Source organism: Merops nubicus, unplaced genomic scaffold (genome assembly GCF_000691845.1).
Source record: "Merops nubicus isolate BGI_N331 unplaced genomic scaffold, ASM69184v1 scaffold16964, whole genome shotgun sequence".
In the NCBI taxonomy this organism is placed as follows: Eukaryota; Metazoa; Chordata; class Aves; order Coraciiformes; family Meropidae; genus Merops; species Merops nubicus.
In genome coordinates, this window is record NW_008602421.1 from 25,315 (window position 1) to 53,278 (window position 27,964).

General features: G+C 39.3%; 1 protein-coding gene across 1 annotated transcript in view; it reads left to right on the forward strand.

Moving 5' to 3' along the window:
- Window positions 1-298: 298 nt before the first annotated feature.
- PALLD (palladin, cytoskeletal associated protein) overlaps window positions 299-27,964 on the forward strand; it is a 33,704-nt gene continuing 6,038 nt past the window's right edge. The window contains exons 1-6 of the mRNA XM_008938361.1: window positions 299-1,000; window positions 11,197-11,332; window positions 13,673-13,774; window positions 15,817-16,038; window positions 21,020-21,169; window positions 25,017-25,111. Coding sequence (XP_008936609.1) covers window positions 486-1,000; window positions 11,197-11,332; window positions 13,673-13,774; window positions 15,817-16,038; window positions 21,020-21,169; window positions 25,017-25,111 — 1,220 coding nt within the window. The 5' untranslated portion in view covers window positions 299-485. The remainder of the gene's footprint in view (window positions 1,001-11,196; window positions 11,333-13,672; window positions 13,775-15,816; window positions 16,039-21,019; window positions 21,170-25,016; window positions 25,112-27,964) is intronic.

The following is a 27,964-nucleotide window of genomic DNA, read 5'->3' on the forward strand; positions in this document are numbered from 1 at the left end:
GTTCTAACACAGAAGTTGGTCCCTTGCGTCCAAGTACCTCACTAAAAGTATGGTAGTAATCAGACCTGTCTAATCAGCCCTGTTCTGTTAACTTCTATTATAATATACTTTTTTCCCTATTCTTGACCTCAAAAAATGGACTTTTGTTGCAGTGTTTTAGCTCTGAAGAAATGAGGCTATTCAAGATATGCAAATGATTTGAATTTTCTGATTTTCTTCGACCATAGGTCAATAAAGCTTTTACCCTCTCCCCAACCAGCACTGTGTGTCTGATCATCTTTTTGTCTATTTTTCCATTCCACAGGGACCCTATAAAAATACAGCAGCTGCAGAACCAAATTCGTCTGGAGCAAGAAAGTGGCCAGTGGTATCATCACCAACAGCAACCTGATAATCAGCAGCACCCTCCTCCTTCTCCTTCTTTTCCTCCTCCCCCCTCCTTCCAGGAGCTTGAGTACAGCCAGTCTGTCACCTCTCCTGTGCCAATGAGTATTCTTAACTCTCATACTTCCACAACCATGCAGCCTTCCAGCTCCTTCAACTATGCTCGGCCTAAGCAGTTCATTGCTGCTCAGAACATCAGCCCCGCTTCAGGTTATGTGACTCCATCTTCAGGATCATCTACATCCAGCCTTCCTTCTCCCATGTCTCCAACTGCTTCTCAGAAACAGTTTGTGAGAGTGCCTGTTCCCCCTTTCTCTCAGCAGTTTGCCCCAGAAGGGGAGTATGCCTGGTCTCCTTCTTCTCCATCCCCTCCACCCCCGCCTCCACCTGTCTTTAGTCCAACTGCAACATATCCGGTGTGTGATTCCTTTCCACTTCCACCCCCTCCGCCCCCTCCACTTCCTTCACTTTCTTCACCTTCGCACAGCCTGTCTCCAACTCCCAGATTTCCTAATTCTGGCCAATCTCCAGCAGCTTTTCTGAGCTCCATGCTGCCATCGCAGCCGCCACCCGTTTCTGTCAACGCCTTAGGCCTCCCGAAAGGAGTGACACCTCCGTAAGTATCTGCTGATGAGCTCCTCCAGTTTGACTGTACTGGAGATTAGTGCATTTGTTTCGCTTCATACTTTTCTAGGGTCCTTTGCTGTTACCTGCTACCTGAGAGGCAGAGGTGCATGAATTATTTGCAAATGCCTCTGGACAGAGATATGATATAGTATTCTAACCATCACAGAAGTGAGATTCTGAAAGAGTCCTACAGTAGGAACACAAAAGAGCAAAAGCAAGAGTTTTAAATGGAGTTGATGAAAATATGGAAGCAGCAGCAAAAAGCTCTGCATGCCCAGGGCAGTGGAAGGAGATCCAAGAAAACCTTTCTTATGCCACAGTTCTTTTAAAGTCACACATTCCTCTTACATCTTCAGGTAGAGAAATATCAAGAGAGCATTGTTTAGAAGTCCCTGTAGCTTTGTGATACTTAAAGTATAAGGCATTGAAGTATTTGTCTGACAACAAAGTGGTCATAACTTATCTTAACTTTTGGCTAGAGTTTTTGTTCTGAGGAAGTTTGGGAAAGGGTTTAGGAGGGGATTTAGAAAAGCAATGCATAAAAACAAACAGAATCCCTCCCCCAACAACTCTGCATACTTGTTTTCCCCTTTTGTCTTCTCTAAAGGCCAAAATAGTATTTTGGAGCATGTCAGCTCCTATCAGAGATCAGTTTGTCTTTCTACTGGCACTAGTCTCTCATTCCATCCTTAGAGAACAAAGAGACATGCTGAGGAACGAAAATGAGAATTGCTGTGTGCAAGGCTTATTTATAACTTTGTCTAGAAGTTTGTCTAAACATATCTACGGTATCTAGGTGACTTGCTCAGCTACATACCGTTGTACTGGGAACTTCTGTTATTTCAGCCCAAAGGTATAAAAAGGATGAGAAGGAAGAAAGCAGATGGATACCAAAGTAATAAATCAAATATATGCTTTATAGAGCATTTCTTTATCTTGATTTCTGTCATATGGCTCATTATGGAGTCTGGCCAGAAAACAGATTGAGGAGAAAAATGAATAAATAGTACAGCTTGCCCTTGCATTCATAATAGATGTGATTTTCTGTCTTTACTGTGTCCTTTGCACTGCCTGAGTTTCTCTATTGATACTGACTGCGGAAAGTTGCACGATTAATTTACTGACAGCTTGACAGGTAAACACAGCCTATGAACCCCTGATTTTCCAGGAAAGGCTCTAATGCAGCTATATAGTTCTGGCTAGGAACTGGATTCTCCTTCAGGTTCCCTTCTGTGTGCTGTGAGGTTGACAGCAGCAGCTCGAGCCTCTGCTGTGTCCCTCTTTGTTATGCTGCATTCATGCATGTGTGTTCTTTCTTGAGGGATGAGCTATATTCTTCCTCAATCTTTTCAATCTTCCAACAGAGAGGCAACTCTGTAAGGATGCTCCCCCTCTTCCCCATGCCTCTATGCCTCTCACTTCCCCAGGCTCAGCAGCTAGTCTGGGTGTGCACTGATGGTGTCTCTCCCAACCCAGAGCAAGGCAGCAGCCTCAGGCTCTGAGCTGAGGATGAGGAGGGTTGGCTGTTTGGCCTGCATTCCCTCAGGAAATGTAATCCAGATGGGAGCTGGATCATGTTAACCACGCTGAATGTATGTGTGTATAATTTATGTATATATACATATGTGTGTATATATATACAATCAGCATTTGTAATTTGAATTATAATATTAAAATATGGTAAAAGATGTACTGCATGATGAAAAAAAAAAAATCTATTATGTATCTTTGATGCCAATTTTTCCTCAGCCTCTCCTTTTTCATTTTACTGTGTAGGTTACTAATGTCTGGTGTGTCATGCTGAGTAAATAATTCTGGTTTTCATCATTCTCACACCACTCCTGAGCAATTCTTCCTTTTACTTCCCTTCCCCCCACTGCTTTTGGTCTCTTCAGCTTTGTGCTATAGTCTCAGTTCTTTTTTTTCCTTCATCTTCACTTTTTACTTCACTTGTCTTTTGCTTCATCCTCACAAATCTTTTTCTCTTGAACTCCTCTGTCTTACTGAGAAGTTGTAGGTTTTGAGCCACTCACAGAATTCCATAACCTCAGCCTATAGTCTCACCATGTACTCCATGATCTCCAAGACTTATTGACTGCAAAAGATGATAGTGTTTCCTGACAGTGTACTATACAGACTGGGAGCAAGGAATGAATTGGAGCATTCAAGGAGGTTTTGCTTTAGTTCAGCATCCAAAATGCTAGTCAAGCCATTTAATTTTGTCTCTGCTTCTTGATCAGTCATATAGGAGAGATATTGAAAAAGTGATAGTGGATTGCTGAAAGTGAGCTAAGCAGAGTTAGAAATACCTTTCATGGAAAGTAAGTACAATTTTTACTAGAGACTGCAATTATAGTGTTTGAAGTGGTAAGATTTCCTCTCTAGACAATAACTTTATGATTTATTATTGTATTTTAACATCAGTGGAACTAGACTTGGATCTGTCAATGCATTTAGATACTTCAACAATATCAAGTGTCTTTAGAAGATAAAATGCTCTTAAAACAGTTTTCCTCTCTGCTTTCAGTGTTTCCATAGCTCCTTTCTCTTGCCTTCTCTTTTTTTTTCGTGTGTATTTTGGGGTTGGTAAATCACTGTTCATATTTTGATTATATGGTCTCTTTACCATGGTTGTTTACTCTCTTTTCTCCCAGGTATGAGTACTGTTACACTAACAAATATCTGAAAGAATTTAAAATATTCAACATCGTCAGTGTCTCTTAATTACAAAAAAAAAAAAAAAAATGTTTTGGCAGAATAAGAAATTCTACAGACTATTTTTATAACATGCATCTTGATGTGCTGGGGAATTTATTGAATAATAGTTTAATTTGTCATATGCTTAAATGATTTTTTCATTACTACATCTCGGCACAATCACAGATCTGCTCCTCAGAGTCCGTAAGCCTCATGCTTATTTTCTTCAAATTGCTACTGTTGTAGGAGGAGATAAAGTTAAAGTAATAAATATTGCAGGTGGAGGTAATTATTTTTGGAGACTGTCAACGGAATCATCAGTGAGTTTTCTGTAAATTGGAAGATATGGTGGTTGTGTACAAACCAAGTGTCTTCATTTCTTCTCATGGAGTCAGACCTTCCCTCCATCAGCGTTCTTCAGACATTTCCTTTCCAGTGTATGTATCATCTTTGGTCTACTTAAAAGAGAAACTAATCTGAGGAGATGTTGTCCCTTTTGTTATATAAAGTCAGAAAAACATTTCTCTCTTCCATCCCTGTACTCCATCTGCACCCATGAGCAGTGAATACCACACTAATGTTTCAGCTAAGGGTTGATGTATAGACTGGACACTTAACTTTTCCCATTTCTTAAGTTATGTCTGTCACAACTGAAAAAAATGGAGGTTACCTACAGTATGATTGATGTGAAAATAGTGATAGGTAGGAGAAACTACCTTGATTAAGAATTCAAACATCAAACTGAGGAGAAAGGTCAGGATGTTGTCCTGCTTTTGAGGGAGCTCATCTCCTCTCTGTATGCTACCTGTTTCATCATACTTGGGAGTTATCCCTAGATCTCAGGAAAATATATATGAAGTATGTCTCTAACTAGAAAATTCCACCAAGTATTAAGAGTTTGCATTGATTCCTGACCATCAATTTTTTTTAATCTATTGCTCCTGTCCATTAGACCATTTTTGTTTAAAGTTTCTTGATTTATTGTGTTGTCTCTCCTTTTCCCATGGCTTGGATACTACTTGTGGCTTAGATCAACAACCAAGTGGCTTATTTGTAGTATCAGATCACTTCTTGATTGTGCTAAGAAACAGCCCATACTAGGGTCTTTGTTTTTGCACAATGCAACACCTTTTTATTATTTACGTGCCCAGATTTGTCACAGAATACATACCCATATCAGCTTTTTTGAAATATGATGAATGCATGTTTGTTCCACTTGAACTTTGAATCCAGGCTGTGCCCCAGCTCTGATCAATTAAAGCTGCTCAAAAGTAGAGATCAAGTATTTAACATGGAGACGCTCAGACAGTAGGCAAAACAGCTGGCCTATGTATCCTGACAATCATTGTATCTGGAAGTCTTAGTTTCCAGCATGTTTTTATCCAGTTCTTTTTCTAAATGCTATTTCTAGATGCTTAAGAATGTTGTAAGATGACAAGTGAACTTAATTAAGAGAAGTAGTACATATACATCTCTGCTGAGAGAGAGGTTGTTTGCAGCATTGCTTTGCAGCTTATTTTTAGTCTGTGGATTTTTTTTCCTCAGATGATTTAATTTCATAACTTCATTAATTTAAGCAGATCTGAATGCCACAGAAATGTCTGTGAATGAAAAAGCCAAGTACAGTGCTTGATAGTTGTGGAGACCTTAACCAGTACCACATCAGCTGGAGTAAAGCTTAATATTTGGGATGTATTACTTTTTCTCAGTTCAATGTAGGTTTTTCTTCACATGCTTCTGGCAGTGACATGTTCTAAAGATTTCAGGAAGATGAGGTCCATGCCAGCCTTTTCTGCAGTCAGGAGCAGTCAGTGCTTTAGTGTTTTCTTGTTTGCCATCAGTTCAAGCATAATGTTGGCAACAATCCTAAGTGCAGACAAGATTGCTGGTTACAAAATAGGTGGTATTTTTTAAATTGATATCCAAATGTGTGGACATCTTTTGAAAAACAAATGGCACTTAAGCATCTATGGTAACGATTGCAGTATGAGGCAGACCAATAACTTGCTCAGGTGGGGAACTGAACCACGAGAATGAAAAAGTAGTAATTCTTCTTTTAATAAGTAAAAATACATTTTTAAAGATAATCCTTAGAAAAATGAAATTTTGATGGTAGGCTGGTAGGCATGCAGTTTGTAGGTGAGTTGTTTCTGTGTTATCTAATCATTAGGAAGTATTAAACTTGCTCAGAAACATATATTAGTCATGTCGGTCTTGATCCTATTCAATGCTCCAATGCTGTGGCAGGATTTTTTAATTTTTTTTTTTCCCCCAACTGTAGTTTCATAACCTGTTTTTGGGTGGTAGAAATAATTAAGCTCTTGTTAGCTTTGTTTCATTCAGTGCAAGTCATCCTTAGTCAGGTCTGTGCCTCAGGCATTTCCTTAATTGAAAGGCTTGTAACTTCACATTAAGGAACAGATCTGACTCCCTGTCTCCACAGCATGTGTGACAAAATCAGACTAAAATGATTTTAATATGCAGCTTCAAAGTTTGTGCCCCGTTACAGTGCTTGTAGTAGCTTTGTTCTTACAGTAAGTGAAAAATGTGATAAATGGACAGGAATTAGCTGTGTTTTTGGAAGGCTTTAGTTTAAAGGAAAAATCAACTTCCTGTTCGTTACCTCAGTACCAGAGAATTGTTTTGGATTTCTATGAAACTGAGCCATATTGACTGCAAACAGGAATTTGTTCTTGGAAGGATAACAGCAGCCAGCCTGTTGCCTTTGTTTACATGGTAAAAGGTACATAGGAAAAGAGGAAATGGTATCCAGCATGCATTCTGTGTAATTAAAGCATGAAAAGTACTGCTGGTTTGACCTTCTTTCTAAACAAATGTTAGGGCAAACATTCAAAACAAAGGAGAGCCAAGCTGATGTTGCAGAACTCTTTGCTGTCAAAAAATCTATGTGAAATAAGATGACTGAGTTGTGGCAATCCTGTTGAACCCTTTCTGACCAAAAGAATTCAGACTTTCATGCTTCCATCTACGTCTGTATTCAAGCCATCAGTGGTTTCAGAGGTACTTAAAATCTCTGTGAATTGCAGCCTGATCCTCAAAGGCTAATAGTTTCTTTGCACATTTGTGGTAGTGGTTGTGTGCTCCTGACTAATGGTGTCAATATGTTGAAATATGGCTTCTCCAGCTATCTCCTGCTACCTTAATACTCACAATATACTCTGAATATTGCATTGGACTAACATACAAATGCATAGAAGAATTGGCAGAGGGTTTTGTTTGATATTATCCTTGAGAAAAGATGAAAAGAAAACTGAGTCACAAGGGAAGACACAAAACTTAGGACCTTAATGCATCCAGTTAAGGGCATGTAAGGATGGTGAAAAATATTTACAAAAGCAGTGGAAGAAAGCTTACTGCCAGGCTGTCTTGACACATAAACCATCTCTCAAGTGGAATGGATTTGTGCTTCAGAGGATAGATTTACCAAGGACATTCTGTTTGTTGCTGTTGCCTTGTAGCCCTTTGGAAAAGTTCATCTCAAGAATGTATGTATTAAGAGCTAACTTGGTGGGGTGGGTATGTATGTATGCATATATATATGCATATTTTAAAGTGTATATATGTAGAAAAATAACAAGATTCTAAAGAGGGGGCAGAAACAGCATCTGCAGGAAAAATTACATTTCCTTGTGCACCTCTTCTTTTTTTGTACCAATTTAAAATAGTCCTGAAAGAGAGAGGTTTTCTAAAGGCATTTGAAGAAATTTTGGCTGATACTCATTTTCATGGTTAAATTTTTAAACCAACCACTCCCTTGCTTCAATACGTAGTGATAAAACATAACTAAAGAGAAGAGAATCAGTTTTTCAGGCAAGTTGCCTTTATCAGGTCTTACATGACACTTCTACATCCACTGTGCAAAGCTCAGGATGTTCTGGCATGTGATCAGTGATCTGGAAGGTTGTTTGTTAGGGCATCTGCTTCTCCTGTTAAAAGCTACCAGGGATCCCCAGGCCATTGCTGGAATATTTGCATGCCTTGTTATTAAATAAAATTCCCTGGCTTTCCTACATGCCTCGTTCCAGCACCACTGTTAACTGTCACTGTTGGAGGGTGGTGAAAGTTCTCCATTGTTTTTGTCTAAGCTGGGCCTGTTGTTCTTCAAATTGTTATTTACTTGTCAACCTCAATGGACATGGAGAATCATTGAATGTTAAGGATTTGCAGGTGTTTTATGTCTTATTCACCTCTCAGTCTCCATTCTTCTCATTTCCTGACTAAATAAACAAGATATTTTTGTGTGTAGGGGACAGTTTTTCACAAAAGCTATGCTTTTAAAACCATCTGACATTATTCTTGTTTGAAATCACCCCAGTTTGTTGTATTTTTCTTAAAGCACAGTGGTAAAACCAGATTCAGAGTCCAACAGCAAGCAATAAAGGAAAACAGGGAAGTTTCATGTGTTGTGGTAATGTGTCCCAGAATTATATTTCTTTTCCTTTTGAGATAATGATGTTATTGTCCAAGATTTAATCTCACAGATTCTTGAGACATAATTAATGTTAGTCCTAATTTTCCATTTCTATTTCCATTTCAACATTTTTCATAAGCTTCATCATCATTAGACCACCTCTAGACTAATTATGAAAATTATTGTAAATTAAGTTGTTACCTGCAAATGAGTTACAAATTCTGCAAATTTAGTGTCATGAACCAATTTAAGAACCATGCTTTCTTATTTCACTTTTGCAGTTTTTAAGGTTGAAATACTAAGTACTAAACTTAATACATACAGGCCTTTGAAAGCCCTTGTTGGTTTATATTCTTCCAGTTTGATTAAAAAAAAAAAAAATCATTGCTACTTTCTGAATAGCTTTTTCAGACAGTTATGGAGCCATGTAATAGAAATTTGAGCCAGACTCTGTCTCCCTGATTTACTAGGGAACTTACTGCAGCTCCTGAAGGCTTACTCAGAAGCCAGAAAGAGCAGTGTATCAAAGGTCCTTGATTCTGGTTATCTGCATGCCAGAAGGAGAAGTGTGAGGTTTGATAGAAGTCAATTTTCATTTCCTTGTTATCCTACATTGTCTTGAAATGGACTGTAATATTGTTTTCTTACATTTAGTATGGGTGTTGAACTTGTTGATGTGTAATTCTCTTGGTACTCCTTCCCCTTTTAGAAGTGGGTGTGTTTGCTGAGGTTTTTTTTTCAGACATTACTGATACTGCTTCAGAAAATGCTTTCACTTGTTCCTTGAAATCCACTCCAGAGCACTTATCCCATTCCTCTTTTTTTATGCAATGTTGTGACTTTCTTGGGTAAGCTGTACATTTTACCTTTATAACTTATTGAGTGCCAAGCATAAGCAGGCCTTTTTCTGCTAGGACCTTTGATAATTCAAGTATGAAATTTGTAAGGATGTGAAATGAAAACTGTATTTCTTAATGTAGCTGGCACAGTACTTCTTCAAGGTGAAGCCACATTTGAAGTTTTCTGCCTTGAAGTTGTATGGATTTGGGGGACGGGGGGTGTCCTTCTCTAAAAAATGACAAAAAAGTCATTGCCACAGCAGTCCTGGGCAAGGCAGTGTAAAAGGCTGGAGAGTGAAGGGAAGGACGAGAGAGAGACAGACAGGTGCCACCTTTCCACCAGCCTTCCAGCAGCTGGTCCTGCCTTCATGAGGGACGTTACCTTCTGATCCCTTCTTCCCACCTTCTGTCCATTTTCCTTCCATAACTTTCTTTGCATTCACTAACCCCAAATTTCATGAGTTGCTGAAGCATCTTTATTTCTTGCAGAGAACTTAGCCTCTCCTTTTAGCTCTCTCTTGTCTCTCTGTAGGTGGAATAATTTTCATTACTTCTTCCCCAGAACAGAGTGGAAAGGACTTTGTTACTTGTGACTGAGAAGATCCCCAGCCAAATGCTGAGAGAATTATTCTGTTTGGTGACTGAGAAGATCTCCAGCTAATGGCTGATTTTTTTAATAGGGTGAAGGATGTTGTTCTCTGGCTCTTTGTAACACTAGACAAATGTCAACTCTTCTGCTGTGATTTAATGTGAAAATGCAGTTCCCTTTACAAGAACTTTGCCATTTCCCCATTTTAAACTTACTTTCAGTAACAGAATATAAAATGTGTTAGGAATTTAGAGAGAAATGTTTCCAGTTATTGCCTTCTCCATCTATTCACTTAATTCCTTTTTTTGGCTTTTGACAGCATTTGTGATTGTTTTATTTTAGCTAACGCTAGAAATTACCATTGAAAACGCTTGCCGGAGAGTGACGTTTCTCTAACCGTGTTATGGAAACATAATACCAAACAATATTCAAGAAATTTTTTTGTCTCCATATGATTCTTGTTTAACATTTTGGTGCTGATAAATTATTAAGCTGTGTATTGGAGAGAAGTTTACCCTTTACATGCTAGTCTGATGTTTTTCCATCTGTCATCTGTTAGTTTGTCAATTTATTTGGTTGGATTCCATATTTTGCACATCATTCCCATAGGTTTGAGCCCTAGTTAGTTGATGAAGTTAAGTAAAAACAAACCTAATATTGAATCAGTATTGCTGTTTTAAACAATAACGTGTGGTTTCCCTGGTGAAATGGGGTGTGCTACAGGTTTAAAATACTAGTAGAAATATTGATTTCTTCACAACTATGTGAGAACAGCTAGTCTAGAGTAGAAACCAGCATTGTGGGGCATTTCCAGCAATAGAGCCATCGTAACAGTGCTGCAAAGTGCTAAATATTAGTGCAGACTGGAAAAAAAAAAAGCCTATGCTATTCCAGAAGAATGGGAGTGAGGCATCCTGAAAGTAGAATTGCAAGTTGTAGGTTGGTATGAAGAATAGCTTAGCCCTGTGAATTCAAATGGCTGCTACTCTGCTGTGAAACCCTGCTGCTGAAAACTGCTTTACAGGGGGGATTTTCATTTTGCCAGTGTAACCTGGACTCTGTGAAGGGCTCTTCTTTCAGAAACAAGGTTTACATGTTGCCTCCTGGATATATTTGCACAGAGATATGAAGAATAAACATGATGTTATGCATTATATATTGCAAAGCTGTAACAAGAAATATATCAATAAATATTATAGGAAATTAATAACTATCTGCCTTGTCTTACATCTTTCTGATCTTTATTCTTCTGGTACCTATAGGAACTGGTTTATCTTCTATCCTCACTTATCTAGTCATGCTTTCTCTTTCATGATTCCTTTTGCTTTGCTTTATTGCTATCGCTCGTCAGTTTCTTCTTCGAGTCTATGTTGTTCATAGCCATGGCTGCACAGTCCTGAGCCCTGTTTTGACTCATGCACAAATAAAGCAGAGTTTCAACTCTGTCCTTAAACTAACCATTTCAGCAGTGATGTGAGTTAGAAGGGAGAGCACAGTAAGCAAAGTGCCAGACTTCTAACTGCGAAGACACTATGTCATTTTCTACACCAATAACAGTGATTCCAGATAAATTTCCAAGTACCGGTGATTTCAGGAAAGCTCATTAATTTTCCTGTGCTGTTTTGCAGGGGGTTTCCCAAGAAAACAGGCAGATCTTCTAGGATAGCATCAGATGAAGAAATTCAAGGATCAAAAGATGCTGTAATTCAAGACCTGGAAAGAAAACTTCGCTTCAAGGAAGACCTTCTGAACAATGGGCAACCGGTACAAAACCATAAAATACTCTGGGGAATGGGAGTCAGTAGTTTCTCAGATAAACTGCATAGAAAATAATTGTACATAGAGTATTTTTATGTTTTATATATTTATTATTTTAAATTGCATTTCCCAAGCTGCATTTCCATAAGGAATAATAGTGTACAATTCAGCCCATTATTCCTACTCTTGTTAGGTGACTTGGACTTAACAAAGCACTGAGGGTCTCAGAGATGATGAATTCACATAAGAAGACTGCACAGTCTGTATCTCAAGAACTTTTGAAGCCTCAGAGGCTATTTGCTTTTGACTGTTCATCACTGGGTGGCTGGCCAGTAAGCATATGCATAGCTCTTGATTAGTCCAGGCTCATTCTACCTTTTGTCCAGTTGTTGGACAACAGGGGTAAAGAATAGTTTGCAAGTGCACATCAGAGGGAGATGAGGAAGTTCACTGTGAGAAACAAATCCATCAGGAGTCACACATCATTAGGTCCTGCAGTAGTGGGACTTCTTTGACCAATAGAATAAAAAACAACTGTTAGTGCTAACTTACAGACTTTATCAAGAATTAATGATCTACTTGAGGAGTCAAGAAATGAAGTAAAATGAGCAAGTATATGCAAAGATTCCGTGCACAGCTGAAAAGTTTGTGCATCTTAACATATGCATAAAAGATAAAATACCAGTTTTTTCCTGCTCAGAGTTGATAAGAAGCAGCTCTCCTAAGACTTGATTACGATTATTAAGTTATTGATTTAAATGTCTTTGAAGCAGGAATCTCTTTTAAGAGTAAAGTAATTTTTAAAATTAAGACTATGACCCCCTGTTGTGTCAAGTAAATGTTTTGAGAAGCATCTGAAAGCCTTGGGATACCTTTGTGTCACTGAAAGCCAGTGTGCTTTAGGTTTCTCTGGACCATGCTCTGTTTCCTATCATGTTTGAGATGTGGACTGTGGTGTTGTAGTTCAAGACAGCTGATGGAGTCAGACTGTCTACTCCAGGGGAGCCAGATTCTGGTGCTTAAGGTCAATGGAGTGAAGTAGGGAAGATGTTCAGAGTGACTAATGCTTCTGTACTTCTCTTTCTCCATTGACTGCACAAGGCTTGGCAATTTTGTGCAGCAGTTAAGCAGAATCACTCTTATAGTGTATAAATTCCCATTTTTTTCAAAGAAGGTGAGCTGAGCATGACTGTCAATGCCTATTTTGGGAAGTGAGAGAGATGTCTGACCTGGACATGGAATGTCCTGAGAAAGCCCACATGGCCTAAAGGGAAAAAAAACAAACCAAAACCAAACCAAAAAACAACCCAAACCAACTGTAATCAGATGATGTGGGAGCCTGAAACAAGCAAACTCTGGTTTTGTGCTTGCCTGGAGGGTTTTGCCTTGAAGATTCCTGTCTTGGGTGATTCTGTTTGTGTAATCATGGCTGTGGGAACTTGGAGTGATCACAAAAGAAATTAAAGTGAAGAAAAGTTCATGACTTGCTTAGACATTTGTAACTTAGCCAAGATTGGTACCTTGTTTTAATGAGTTTCAGCCTGCTGTTTTAGCTACAATATGACATCTTTTAAAAATTAACTTAAATGAACTTTTTTTAAAGTGAAAGAATTAGGTAGATACGTTTTACAATTTCCATGCTTTTTTTTTCATTTTTCTAGTAAATTAGGTGTTTCATCAGGTAATGAGTTTGTCTTTCATTCCCTGGCATTTTTTTTTCGCTATGTTGATTTGTAAGAAAATGTGTAAGTGCCAAAATGTGTTATCTGCTGTAGAAGGAAAAATAATAATGTAATAATTGAATTGTGTTAGTGTAAATTGTCTTTTACTATCTGTCTCCTTAATTTCCAAAAGAGTAAGAAGAAATCTAAACAAAAAACATTAAAGAATCTTATTTTTTTTGTAAAGCTGTTAATATTTTTGACAAAATAATCAAGTAGTGTAGTATCTCTTTAGCATTTTTTGCAAAGTGTTCTGCTGTGTAGTTCTAATGTAAAAATCCAGTAGAATGACTAGGGGTAAGATCTGGGATACTCTGACATGTGCTTTTTTGAGAGCCACGCTGATTTAAGCAGTTCCTATTGCTCATTGCTGCCCAAGTCCCTGGCGAGAGGATGAAACAAATGGCAGAGTCAGGGCAAGTGTTGCTTAAGTCAGAGAGCCACCTGCAATGCAAAAAAAAGGCATTACAAACTGCAGTAGAACATTTCTAGAAACATATTGCTGCTCTCTTTTATTAACATTACTTAAGGCATTGCTCACTGTCTTTCTCATAGTTGTTAATGAGGAAAGAGTTTTTGGATCTTCTTTTCCTTCCTCCTCATGCCCCTTTTGTTTTTTGTTCAGAGATTAACGTACGAGGAGAAAATGGCTCGTCGATTGCTGGGAGCAGACAGTGCTGCAACTGTCTTCAATATACAGGAACCAGAAGAAGAGCCTGCTGTACAGGTGCTGCATAACTACAATTTCATAGGAAAAGAAAATATTTCTTTCAATTTTTCTTTTTTACAGGCTGTGATTCTCTTTAAAAAAGTCCACAAGATAGGACAGTTTTGATTACAGAAGTCATTTGTTGCATATCAGTGAAGTAAACTGGAGGATCACATGCCTATTGCTCAGATTTTCCATACTGAATAAGGTTGGGAGTTGTCAAATATCTGCTCTCTGCTTTAAACTCTTCCATTTATCCTATTATGTCCTGACCATTAAGTCTCTCAAGGGAAAAATACACCTACTATCTTGAAATTCTCTTTTCCGTATGTATGTAATCTGCGCTTTTTGGATGCAGACCAGAAATGCAACAGAAAGTCTGCTTGAAAGGCCAGGTACACGTTCTCCATTGTTCAGATGCCAGAGCTGCTGTTTGGAAATATGTAGCATTTTTTTGCTTATGTTACAACATAAAGTGTTTATTTTATCTAATGACAAAAACTCTGAGAAACTGTCATGGTTGCTCTTGGTCTTCTTTCTGCCTCTTGATCTTTTTTTTTCTGCCCTTGCAGGAAGCTTGCTCTGTTGGTGCTTCTGTAGTGAGTCCTGTGGATATTCAAAAGGTTAACATTTTCACCTTCTTCTCTCTTACTTTTTTGTCCATTGATTTTTTGTTTTCCCTCTGTCATCCTTGTCCTTTCCATTTCACTGTTCTTAGCGAGTAACAGCAGGTGCCCTTGCGTTATTAACTGGGGAGATTGGGGTTGCACTCCCTTCAAGGTATTGAAGTTGTTCTGTAAGCCTAACTGTCTGAGTGCAGGCAGGTCAGCCTCAGTAACACTCTGCTCTGCTGTCTTTCTGCCAGAATGTTCATGTACACTGCTACTAACTGCCTTGCATCCAAATCAGCTGTTCTTTATATATACATGTGCACTTACTATTTTTAAAAAGTCTGCAGTTTACAAGGTATTTCTTCTTCCACTTTTTACCATTACTGAGGTTTATGATGAGTTCTGTACTTGGTCAGTAGAAAGACTACATGTCATTCCTGGACCAGAGTCAATGGCAGAGGATGGGGATGTGAAAGGAGGTTTTGTATGAGACATGTTCTGTCTTAAAAAAAATAAAGGCCAGAAGCAATCTCCAAAGGTCATTTGAAAGAGTGCCTGAATTTCTGCTAACTGTGAAGAGCATTGGCTAATAAAGATGCCTCCACCCCTTTGCTTCTGAGCTTTCTTACATTTTGGCATTGTCTTTGTTATCACTAAGATTCAAAGGGGGGCTTTTCTACTGCAAAGTAGATTGAGTGAAGAAGTCCAGAAAGTACATAACTGTGAATGTCACAGTAATGTGTCCCAGTATCTGAACAGCAAACCTAAACACTAGTAATGTTTTACACACGTTGAAAATGTCCATTATCTTCAATACTCTTATGACAAATCTGAGTTTTAAGGAAGAATTGATAGTTTTGGTGAAAGAGGGCCATGGCAACAGGGGCAAAGGGAGGCAACTCATGGGCTGCCAGTGTTGCCATTTTCTCTCTATTTTTTTTTTTTACCTCCCCTCATTTTTACAAGTAACTGCAAACAAAATCATTTTAGCCTTTTGGTGCATCCTCCAGTACAGTTCTATGCAAACAGCAGATGTGAACCATATGGTCTTTTGGCCTTCTGGATAAAAAAGCCCACCCTAAATCTGCCTGTACCCTCAAGGAAATGTTAGCATGTTTCTTTTGTCTTTATGAACTGCTTCAGAATACTTTTATTCTTATAGGCTTTAAAAAAAAAAAGTAAAGAAAGCAACAAATGATTTTCCTCCCCTTTATAAATTAGACCTTAAGATAACATGAAATAAAATTTTTGCATCATACCAGATGTCTTCATAGGACAGTTATGGGACGCATGGATTATAGTGTTTTTCTTCAACAAGATACAGTTTCCTTTTATATGTAAAACCTTGATGGATTGCCAAAGATCAGTAGAATTTTTTAAAAAAATCACATTAGGAACATATCAACGTGATGAAGCTGGACACTAATATGTACCTTTCTTATTTGACAGGAGTATAAAGTCTCCAGCTTTGAGCAGAGATTGATCAGTGAAATTGAATACAGGCTGGAGAGATCTCCCGTGGAGGAATCAGATGATGAGGTGCAGCATGGAGATGAACCTATTGATAACAGTATGTCACCGTATTTTGAGATAAAGCTGAAGCATTACAAAATCTTTGAGGGAATGCCAGTCACATTTACATGTAAAGTGGCAGGAAATCCAAAGCCAAAGGTAAGAAAAGAGAGTAAATGTTTCTAGAAACACTCTGAAGAGTTCTGTATTGTTATCAGTGAGCCATTGGACCCTACGGGCTGCATCTTATAGGACCAGCAGACATTCTCTCTTGACAAGACTGACTGCTAGCTGGTATAAACTGTCAAATTTCTTTTGACATGACTGGAATTATTTAGATTTATACTAGGCAAAAATCCTACTACGGGGCTTCAGCTCTTAGCTACTCCCTCCTGAAACTTCATTTTAATTATTTTACCTAGAAGTAGTATGTCTGTCATTTTCAGAGTTACCCTCAGGGTCCATTTGTATGCACAGAATGCAATGCAATGCTAGGAGACTCCATGTGAGCTGACACGGTAGTCCCAAAAGCACCTTCATCGAGTTAACACTCGAGTTAACGAGTAATTGGCTCAGGCACAGCAACATCCTGATGCAGAAATACATTGCTGCTGGTTCAGGAGCCAGCATGGTATGTCCACATTCTTCAGCAGTGCAGAGTTTATATCTACACACCTTAGTAAGGCTGAATTTCATTGAAAGTTAGAGGAAGGCATAATATAATACCATAAGCTCCCATATATCCCAACAGCAAGATGAGATATGATGGTGAGGTTTTAATGACAAGCTCCTAAGGGAGGGCTGGGCTTGGGAAGCATTTCCTTTTAGCAAATGTAAAAGTACCACTTGCATAGTTACTGGTTATATTAGTAGTCTGGAAGAATGCCTTCTTTGGATAGGTTGTGTTTAACCATTTCAAAACTTGCTTGGCAGCCAAGTGACTCATTATGCAGCAGGCAAACACCAGTAGCTTCTCTAGATCCCTTCCCAAAGCCAGTATCTTCCTTGTGAGGTCCTTGCAGCTCTTACAGTGATGTCTTGTGGACAGGCAGTCTTTTCATCTTCAACAAGGTCAAAGGTGCCTTATCTCTTAGATGAGATCTTCACAGCAGCAGCCACATCCAAATCTCTCATCTAGTGTAAGTTTTACAGGTACTTAGGACTTTGACCAGTGATAAATGTGAATGACTTTACATGTTCAGTGATATAGGTACACGATACTGCAGAAAATGTAACAAGAAAAAGGACTTTGTCAGGTATCAGAGGAGGAACAAGAGAGAATTTGGGCTACAGTAGTACAGACCAGAAGAAGCAAATGTGTAGAATGAAATAGCCATCCCTGCATTTATTTCAGGAGGTTTTACTTCAGGCTAGCTCTAATCTTGTCCCACAGACTGAAGCAGATGCATCACATTAGATGTGTTCTTGGAGCACATTTTTCTGGCTTAGTTTCATCTGAAAGGAATCCAGTTCTGTGCTCCAAGACCACAACACGATGTGAACCACTGCAGAGTGAGTGCAGCTGATCAGTATAGTCATAGCAAAAAACACACTCCTGCCTCAAACTGAAGACACACACTGAGAAGATTAGCCCAGTCTGACTGAGACCAAACCTTTGATGTCCAGCATTACTTTCAAGTGGAGGGTACAGAAGAGTTTGTTGTGCTGAATAAGGGTTTGTTGCTGCAAGAGGTGCAGTGTGCTGGAGAGGTGCTCTTTTTGCCTGAGGCTTGTGGCTAGGTTGCTGGATCACCTATTATGAGTCAGCCTTAATCAATGTAGCCAGTCTCTGATTTTCACAGTTTTCAATTAAGGTGTAGTTTCACAGTCATCTTAATCTGATTTAAGACAGATGAAAGAGGATGTCTCCTTCCTCTCACCCAGCCCTGTGGCGCTGGGGGTTGCAGAGCCAGGCAGCTGCACTGTAAGTGCTCCCCTGAAGCAGGGGTTGCAAAGGCCTCTCCGAGGAGTGCACTCCCATTCAGACACCACCACCTGCTTTTCTGCAGCCCCAAAGCATGCACATTAAAAAGTGATTTGCTCCTGCACCTGGGACTATGACCCTTTATCCCATCACTTGCAGATACTTTGTGCAATTTGTTAAGTTGTTCAGGATGGAACCAATTTTGGTCCTCTTGGATGGCTACTTGTTAGCTGGGCTTTGCAAGTGTGTCAAAGGCTGTATCTTCCCCTCATCTGCTGGAGCACGCCAAGATAACAATTTTGAAAAGTTCAGTGGCTGAGGGCTGCCCTTCTGCTGTCATTTGTTGAAGCTGGAAGTGTTGCCCCTGAATAAATTTTTTACTTTGGCAAACAAAAAGCTGGAAATAATTTACTAACTTGAAGCTCCTCGCTTCTAAGTATTCTGTCAGCTTTGCCAAGGAATGGCTTTGGGAAGGATTGTAGTGTTTCTAAAATCTGGCATTCATTACAAGGGATTTTTCTAAGCAGGATTATTTGCTTCATTATTTTTTCCCCTGAACATGCCATGTAAATTGAATACTGATGTGCAAATTCTGTCTTCATAAGTATGACTTTTAAAATATGAGTTGACTTTTGTTATAACCTTCAGTGTAATGTAAAACTATTTCCTCATTAAAATGAGAACCTGTGGTGATACAGGAGGAAGTGTGGAATACTTGTTTTAAGGGATATTTCCCTTCAGAATTAGGACAATGCCATGCAAAAGGTTGATCGAGACATGAATGTTGCATAAAGCTTGTACTGCTCGCTCTTCACATGGCTGAATATAATCCTTGGTGATTAAAAATGCCTGTGCTGCCCAAGATCAGATTCTCTTTTGTATCGTGTAGTCCACTGGACTTCTAGACATTACACATTGGCTTCTGAAAATGTGGTGCGGATAAAAGCAGTCCAGATGCAATGTTCAGTGATTACATAGTTTAATGGTACCTTTATTAAAAGGTGTTGTAGAAAGAAAATGTGTCACTGCACTGGCCATTTTCTCCAGCAGTGGTAGTGTTTTACTTCTTGACACCATGTCAGATAAAGGTGATATTAAGAATTCACTGCTCATAAGTAAAATCCAGTGATGCCAGTGCTTTTAAACTTAGTGGAAATAAGTATTGGACAACATATGCTTGATGCTTGGATGGCTGGTTCAGTCAATATTTGCATGTATTTCCATGTACTAATTCCTGGCATGTCTCCTGATATTTCTGGTAAGTGCATTGCTATTAAATAATTACTACTTAATGCAGTAGATTTCCAAGCAACGTTATGACACATGCAAAGCATGCAAGTTAAAACTCGTTTTTTTCAGCTAGGTTGTTAGCAGCATCCATTACCCTGTGTATATAAGTGATCAAATATCTCTTGCATCTCCAGTAAGCACTCTGTCAACAGATGAGAAGACATGACTAAATCTTTTGTTTGCACCACAGTCTCTGCAAGGCTGCTGACAGACAAAATGGGAAACAAGTATCACCAGCTATTGAGGAAGTGAAATAATTTCTGGTTACGCATCGTGCTTGTTAATATAAAAACCATACATGGTAATTAAATTTTAAGGGAAATTTCTGCTCATTCCTTCTGAAACATTCTCCGTTAGCCTTTGTGAAATTTAAAAGTATATCCTTAACTTTTTTCCCCAAGCAAGTGAATTTAGAGCTTTGAAATGTTGGCATATGTGAAGAACCTGGCATATTAAACTGTATAAGGAATTGTGCTTTACTTTGTCACTTCATTTTTACTGGAAAGCTGTCGCCCTTTCCTTGCTATAAGACCTAAATTCCCACTTCCAGAATTAGACTGAGCAAAATCTGTGTGTTTTCCTCATACTGAATAGTCCCAGCAGCCATGCCACACAGACAAATAGAGCAGTACTTTGTGTGACCTGACCTCCTAAAAACTGTGCAAGTATCTGCCCAAGTGTCTGCATAAGTGCTGAACACCACTGAAGTTATGGTGTAATACCTGCTTCAGAAATTACAAGTAAATGATGTTCTACTTAAGTATGGGGGTTGGGAGCTCACTACAGCCTTCCTAGTATAAATTTTTTCACATCTTCCTGTATGTGCTTTCATGCATACACCATGTTTTTATTTTGATCCTAGCAGATTTCAGTTTGAGCTTTTTTATTATCATTAAAATAAAGGAGAAAAACACCTAAAGCTAGGTCAAAGTATTGGGTTTTTTTCCCTCAAGTTCAAGGCATTAAAAAGGCATACATTTTTTTTGTGTAATTCATGGATTACTATAACATATTATTCTGCATGCATCATTTTTTTTTTTTGGCTCACTGAAATTAGATCTTGGGTCAGCCAGAAATAAAATTCTGTATCAAAAGTAATGGAAATGACCTCTGTCTGACAGATACTGTAACTGCTCCCGACAGCTTGGAACTCTGCTGCTGCTGGTGTACAATTATTAAAGGCTGTCAGTGTGCTGACTTGCACTGAAGCATTTTCTGTGGAAAAAAAAAAAGCTGTCCACTGGTGTGGCTGTCTGTCACATCAGGGTGACATGCTGGTTTCAGCCATGCAGTTACCCTGAGCTGACCCGTCTGCGCGCTGACACGCTCACTGCCACCCTGAAAGCCTGAATCTCTTGAGGGCTTTTTGGTCCAGTCCAGTCAGCATGATGGGTATGAGATGAAACTGGTGTTTCAACAGTGAGATCATTAGTTCTATTTTATTCACCATGGAATTAATTATTCCTATAATTACCTTGATTTATGTTTTTATTTTCTGAAAAGGGAGAAATGGCATTCTTAAGTTGTTTCTGCAACATTTTAGGATTTAAATGAAATAAAAATTTAAAGATGGTAATCTTTTCTGAAATAGAGCATTTCTTTACAATGACATTTATTTCCAGTTCTTTAAATGTTCAGCTGCTGTTCTGTCCTTGGGATGAATGCAGCCCTTACACACCTGTGAGCTTCTTCAGTTCCTGCTGCCATCTCTCTTTGAACGACTACTGATTTGTAACTTGTTGCTTAGTGAAAGTGGTTTCTGGTGTGATTCTGCACTTTTGCTTGTTGATCAAACTGGTTTTCTTTTAATGCTTACTGGAGAGGTTTTCAGCAGTGGAGATTCGTTAGCACTGTTAATTGAGCAATGATGACAGTGAACACCTGCCTCTTATCAGCCGTGCCTTGTGGATTTTTTTTCCCCTGCAGATTTATTGGTTTAAAGATGGGAAGCAAATTTCTAAACGGAGTGATCACTACCGAATTCAAAGAGAGCCTGATGGGACTTGCTCACTGCATACTGCAGCCTCCACCCTGGATGATGATGGGAATTACACTATTATGGCTGCTAACCCACAGGTAAATGAAGGTTTGGCACCAGAGAAAACGTGCTTCTGAACAGAAGTCTTCAGAAAACTATCTCATCTTACATATGCATGGTTTAATTAAATGATGAAGTCACCATAAATTATGTAAGTTAGATGTATGTTTTCATCTTGCATCAATAGGGTGGGACCTTTCTATCTCCAAGAGATTAGCAACTCAACAGCAGGTTTTTTCTTACGGTTTGAGGTTTCAGAGGGGAGGGATGTTGGGGTTTAATCACTCTTCCACCATTTTTTTTTGGGTGATATCATCTCAGCACCCTAACTGAGCATGGATAGCATACATACTATAAAGGGAAAAAAACACATACCCAGTTTACCAGCAGAAGTAACCCCAACCAGCAATTTAATTTTTCATCTATTGACGCTTCTCACTGACTTGATGCCAATTTTGTGAAATAAGTGGGAGTATATTACACCTCAACATGTTTACTGTAGGCAGTGATCACAATTCTGCAAGGCAAAAAATTCTTGCACTTATTATGTAGCGGGGAGGTCTTCTATGTTGCTCTCAAAGTCTGAAGAAATGTTTTTCTGAAATATGAAGTGTTACTGGCCTTGTAATGTCATTTGTTGTTTGCAGACCAAATACAGGAGGTAAGGTGTACAGCAGAAACTCACTAATGCATGGGACGTAGCTGAACTTACAGTTCACGCATCCTGTTGAAGAAACTTTTAAAATTAATTTTTCTTAGAACGCAGTAAATTGAGGGGCAAGATTTGCCCAAGAGAAACTAAGGCAAATAATATAAGTTTAGGGATGCAATGAATTAATTCTTCTGTAGCACCAAATATCTTGCCAAGACCAGGCCTGCAAGTAGAATCACACTACAGAATAACAAAGAGTGTCACTGAGACAGAGTTTAATCTCCACAGGAGTGTTGTGCTCTGTTTGGACGTTGCTGGGTTACTCATCATGGCGCTGCCATTTCGGCCGAGCTCTTTAGCTGGTCATATTCCTGGTCATGTCCCAGCGTGCTTGTGAATGTATGGGGCTTGGATGCACAGACAACACACAAACAGCTGTTTTAGGCTAGATTCTACAAAATGTAGTGCTTAAATCTAGGTAGTTTAAATGTTATTTCTACATCTACAAATAACAGAAATAAAGAAATAGCATAAGGCCAAGAGAATTCTTCAAGCTCGGAGCTTTTACACATAGATGACTATTGTGTTATAGAACACTAGCATTTAAACTGTGGAAGTTCACAGCAGGCTTTAAAATGATAAACAAATACATACGTGCTCAGGTAGGAAGTGAATCCTATTCTGTCTTCCTGTAAGTGTTGTGTTAGTGCCGACATAGTGCATTACACAGAAGCTACAGGAAGTTTTCCTGTATAGTGTTACTGTGTGATCCAAAGTCTTAGAGAATCTGCAGAAGTCTTAGAACTTCTTGGTGAATAAACTGCCTTTGTGTTTGGGCACCCTACTCTGAATATCTAGGGCACAGTTTTTAGCATTGTTATTCTGGATGATGCTTGTTCAGTGATTGAACAGTGGCGTAGGGTATCAGGTCTGGTCAGTGGTGACACTAGTTTGTTAGCTGGTTTTTAGACATACTAATATGGGCTGGTTTTATATTGTTCCTAGTTTGGGGACTGAAAAAGGAATTTTGTTAAATGATAAAATTCTGCATCTGTGCTTCCCCCCCACCGTTGGAGAAGAACCAAAATCATCCTTCTCTGGCACCCCTAAACAAAACATCTGTCTGTTCACCAAGCCCATTCTGTTCTTTCTTTGCAGTGTAATTCCCAAACAAACATACCTCTTTCACTGTTTGCTTGCTTTTACTGCGTGTTTAACAGTAGAATGGAGGGAAAGAAGGGCTCTGAGTTACTGTACTGGCCTTTCACACTCAAAGATCTGGATTCCAATTCTTTTAAGTCATCCTGAGTGGAAATAATTTTGGCACAGCCTTCTCGTTTCTAATGGAAAGTTGTCCACATCTCAAAGCTATCACAAACTTAGGCAAATTTGGCAAAGTTTCATTAAGAAAAGTGAAATACGTAAACATAAGGAGCCTGCATCAGGACTCTGATGGGCCAGTAGATAATTGCTGAACTGTTGCTCTGTTTTAGTTATTGCTATTGAAACCACCAAACAAAAAAGCAAAAAAGGCATTCTTAGCTGCTAGAAACTGATTTTATTAATGCAAAAGATCCAGTTCAGTAAAGCTCTGCCATTTTATGCTATCTCACAAGCTGGACTAATATTACAGAATTTATGTATGTGAAATGACTTGTTGACACACCTTGGAAATCAGCTGTGGTTGTTAACCTGGCAGGGACCAATGACTGCCACGTCAAGCACAGTGATCTCAAGTCGAGGTTCTAACACACCTCTGGGGTTTGCAGTAAAATTTCCCAGAGCAAACTGACCCAGCCCCTAGACAAACACAAACCCTTGCCTGTTCCAGGCCTTTAGTTACAGGCTGTGTCCCTTAACGGATCTTTCATGAGCTGTATGGGCTTGAGTCAAGTCCTTATTTCCACCTTCTTTCTTTTTATCCCGTTCTTTCCACTTCTTTGCACTATGCACCCCCACAGTCCTCAGCCTGGATTTTCCCTTATTTTCGAGGCCATCTTCTCATTAACTGGTTCCCACTCATCCCTTGCTTTTCATTCATGCCATGGCTTTTTCAAATCTTTGGCTTCCCATTTGTTCTTCCCCATCCAGATTCCTTACTGTCCTTTGTCTTTCCGTTTGTTTAAAGCACATATATCCTCATGTATTGAGATAAGCAGAAATTACCCCAAAATGTGTGAATTCATCATCTGCCAGAAAAAGATTAATATGCAGTGATGTCTAAAATAGAAATGTATTTGTTGCAGATGTCTTTAATGGTCTTGTAATACATTCAAAAGAAAAGGCGTTTTTGCTTAAAGAATTGTTACAGGTCGTTCACAATGATTTATTTTAATGCAAGTATTATTCCTGTGGACTTGATTTCCAACAGTCCAGCAATAACATAAAGGTCATTTGAAGGCTGCTCAGGACCCCTGTGAAATTCTTTTTTCGTGGGCTTCGACCAGTTGTCACTTTTATGATGACAGAGTTGAGAGTGGACCTCACACTCAATACACTGATGTTGCTTTACTGCTACATGTGCAGGGTATATAAAAGTATATAACCTGTTACTACAGTATTATTTTTTATATAGCTTTTATATCTGTAACCCTTTATTAATGTCATCAGAGGCTTTGACCCCTTACATGGTGAATTCTACAGAGCCCTGGATGCCAAAATCCTACCCCCAAACCAGGCTTGCTCTTCAGAGAGGACCTGTTAAGGACTTATTGTACAGTTCTTTTCGTTTTTACATTCATGGGGCTTTTTTGACCTGTGACTCCACCAGATCAAGTGGATCAATCCTCCTGGTCAGCAGCAGCTCTGGCATTAACTGCCACCACTTACTGAGTGCCATTTTCAAGATCTTGAACTCGTTGTCTTGTTTTTCTGTCCTTTTGCCATACAAGGAGAAGTCTCCCATCCACATCAATAACTTAGTCAATATACTGCTCTAAGGACTTAAATACCAGTGGTACTTTTTTTTAAAAGAAAAAATGTTCCAGATGGAATTTTTTAACAATGACTGTGCTCCAGTTACAATTATTCCAGTCTGTTCTGTGTTAAGTTGGCAGCTGATAAAAGTTTAATAGGAGAAGGTACCTTGACCGCTGTTTCTCAATGACCTGCAAGAAGAGCTTGTTTTACAGACTCTGTAGCAGGTGAGGGGGGGCAAAGGAATCAGGTTGGACATTTATTAATATCACACACTTCAAGGCTTTTAACGTTCCTCCTCTCCATCACCATGGCAGGGCAGAGCAAGCTGCACGGGCAGGCTGATGGTTCAAGCTGTAAATCAAAGAGGACGCAGTCCTTGGTCACCTTCTGGTCAGCCTCACATGAGAAGGTACTCAATGTTTGTTTGGGCTTTTTCCCCTCCTTTTAATTATATGTGGTTTGCAAAATTATTATGCTAAGATAAATAATGGGAAGTAAGAAGGTTAAATTAAAAGTACAGCATTCAGGAAGAAATGTGACCTCTGCTGTCTAAACATTTCTGCGATGTCTGAAGTGCTGTGACTTTTAAGTATCTTTAATTTTGACTGTCTTCTCTTCTTTTCCTTGTGATATTCACTAATTACTCCTTATCTCAAATCACACTGCCAGCTGTTTGGAAGGACATTGTTGCTTATGCTTTTTTTTAAAACCCCTCACCTGCTGAGGATTCTGCCAGGAGCCTGTACTTTCTGCAGCTTTTACTAAGTATTCATGTAAAGAAACAGCAGAAGTAACTACATGCCAGAGAAGTTTATTAGATTTACATTAGAAATATTTTAGGATTTCAGTGATGTCAGTTCAGGTTCTTATAAGGAGTTATGAGTCAGAAATAAATTACTAAACTTACCTTTGGAGAGTTCACAGTTACTCACATAGGAAGCTTTGGTTTATGGGTTTGGACCATATAAGGGAATTTTCCCTTCAAATACTTTTTTTTTTTTTTTAATTAGCCAAAGCATTTATGAGGCTGTTTAGCACAACCTGAACATCTTTAGGCACCACCAAAAAAATTCATTTTGGTTACCCAAGCAGAACTGCTTTCAAGGGAGTAAGAGGACTCTGGTTCCAGATTCTGCCGTGATGGAACATGTGGTTTGCTCAACAGTCACAATGGCCATAGAATCTCAATGTTTTCCAGTTCTAATATATAGAATAGATGTAATCAATATGCAGTAAGTGATTCCTGTAACAATGAGTAGAGGCAGCTCTACATGCTGTAGAATTGCTGTGTGCAAAACAGGCTTTCTTCCTTCCTCTGCTAACTAGAAAGTATTAGGAAGTGAGGTTGGTTGTGTAAAGATCTTATTCCTGCACAACACAAACTGAGCCTCCTGCAGTCCCGAGAGCGTTTCCCAGCATCTCACTGAGGTGTCCTACCAGCTCCCCCTCTGACGCTTCCCAGCTAGGCCTGTCCAGTCCAAACCTCAGCGTGCTGCTGAGGGGGTAGCCTGCTGTTGCTGCAGTGTGAGAACAGCCAAAAAAACCCCACGGGTCCACCTAGTGTAGCCCATCCAATAAATGAAGGCACTTGGCACCTGCAAACAAGGGGTAAAAAGGAAAAGGCTCTGTTAATCCCTGAAGGGGAAAACTGTAGTGAGGAGCCAGGTTTCAACTGAGTCAGAGCACACAGGGTGAGAAAGGGGAAGCACCTTTAAAAACGTGGATGGGAGAGAGGAGAACAGGTATGGGCAAGAGTGCAGTGAGCAGCTGACACTCCGAAGTCTTGCTGAAGGACAAAATGTGGGTTTCTGCCATGGGCAGAGCCCTTGGGCAACAATGTAGGAGAATTTTTTCATTCTCTCCAGATGCAATCAAAGTCCAAGGCCACTTATGGCAAGTGTTTTATTTTCAAATGGAGAGAGGCGCTCAGACAGTCACTGCTGCTTCGGTTGGGTATCCAGGGGTGTAAGGAATTATGAATAGCAATTTCCATATACTGGCTTAATTAAAATTAGGGTAGTTATTTGGGATTCTTACTTCCTGTAGAAAAGGTGAAGGACTCACCTTAATACTTTACAGAAGGTCTGTTTCTCAGCAGTGTTCAGCACAACACTGTTTCTGTTCAGTGACACTGCTCCCATCAGCCAGACCTCCTGGGAGGGGTGAGACGTGGGCCTGTCAAACGCCCCGTGACCCAGTGCCACCGTCAGCCTCTTCAGCAGTGGTGCAGGCCCCAGATACGCCGTGGTACTCGTCACAGCTATTGCCATATACTTCTGACAATACTCCTGTGGCGCTACAGTATTATTTCTGTCAGCTTTTTGGCTTCAAAGTAACAAATTATTATTATTTTTAACAATTGTAATTATTAGCTTATTGAACTTTATGACTTGTTAGGGTGTTGACAAGCTTTTTCCTGAATTATTTTTAATCTTTTATAGAATGTGTTTTGGCAGAACTGTAGTTTTTTTGTTGTCTTCAGCATGTCACAGACATTTTAAAACATCATTTCCAGTTATTTTATTTTTAATGTATTTTTCTAAAATTTGCTTCACTTGCAAACATTACCTTCTTAGCATTGTTTTGGGGGGAGGGAGGAACTTGCACTGTCTGATGTCTGCAAAGGTTGGGCTAAATCTCTCAGACATGGTGGTGGTTCAACACCGTAGCACCAAGGCCGCCTTGCTGTGTACTGCAGCCAGAGCCCCACATAAAGAATCTTAAAATGCATGAGACTTAAGGAAGATTTAAAAAAGAACTATCCCTACTGCCCCTGCTCTCAATTAGAGGATTAATTTTAACTTAATCTCCTTTATCCCAAATTAGTGATCATTATCATATGGTCAGTCATAGAGTCTTCCCCATCTTCTTGCTTGCTGAAATCCCGAGCGCGTTGTACCAGGTGGACGCGTGGAGCTGCCCACAGACACACTTGGTACATGACGTCAGCATCACTGAAACTAATCTTTGCAATTTGATGCCCACATCACAGCTCTAAAGAACCCACAACTAATCCGAGGTTATTCTAGTCTATTGCAAGTTGTCACTCCCAGACATCTGAAGTACTTGGCTCTACTCCTTTTGTTATTTCTTTAAAACCACAAAATGTTTTAGAATTACAATAACCCCAGTTTCACCTCTCAAGGTAAAGGCTTAAAAAGTCGTCTGCAATTTTAGCAGTAAACTGACAAAGAGGTAGTATTGATTTCTGACTCTAGACTAAGCGGCATGTTGATTTAGATTTCCTTTCAAACGTGCAGTT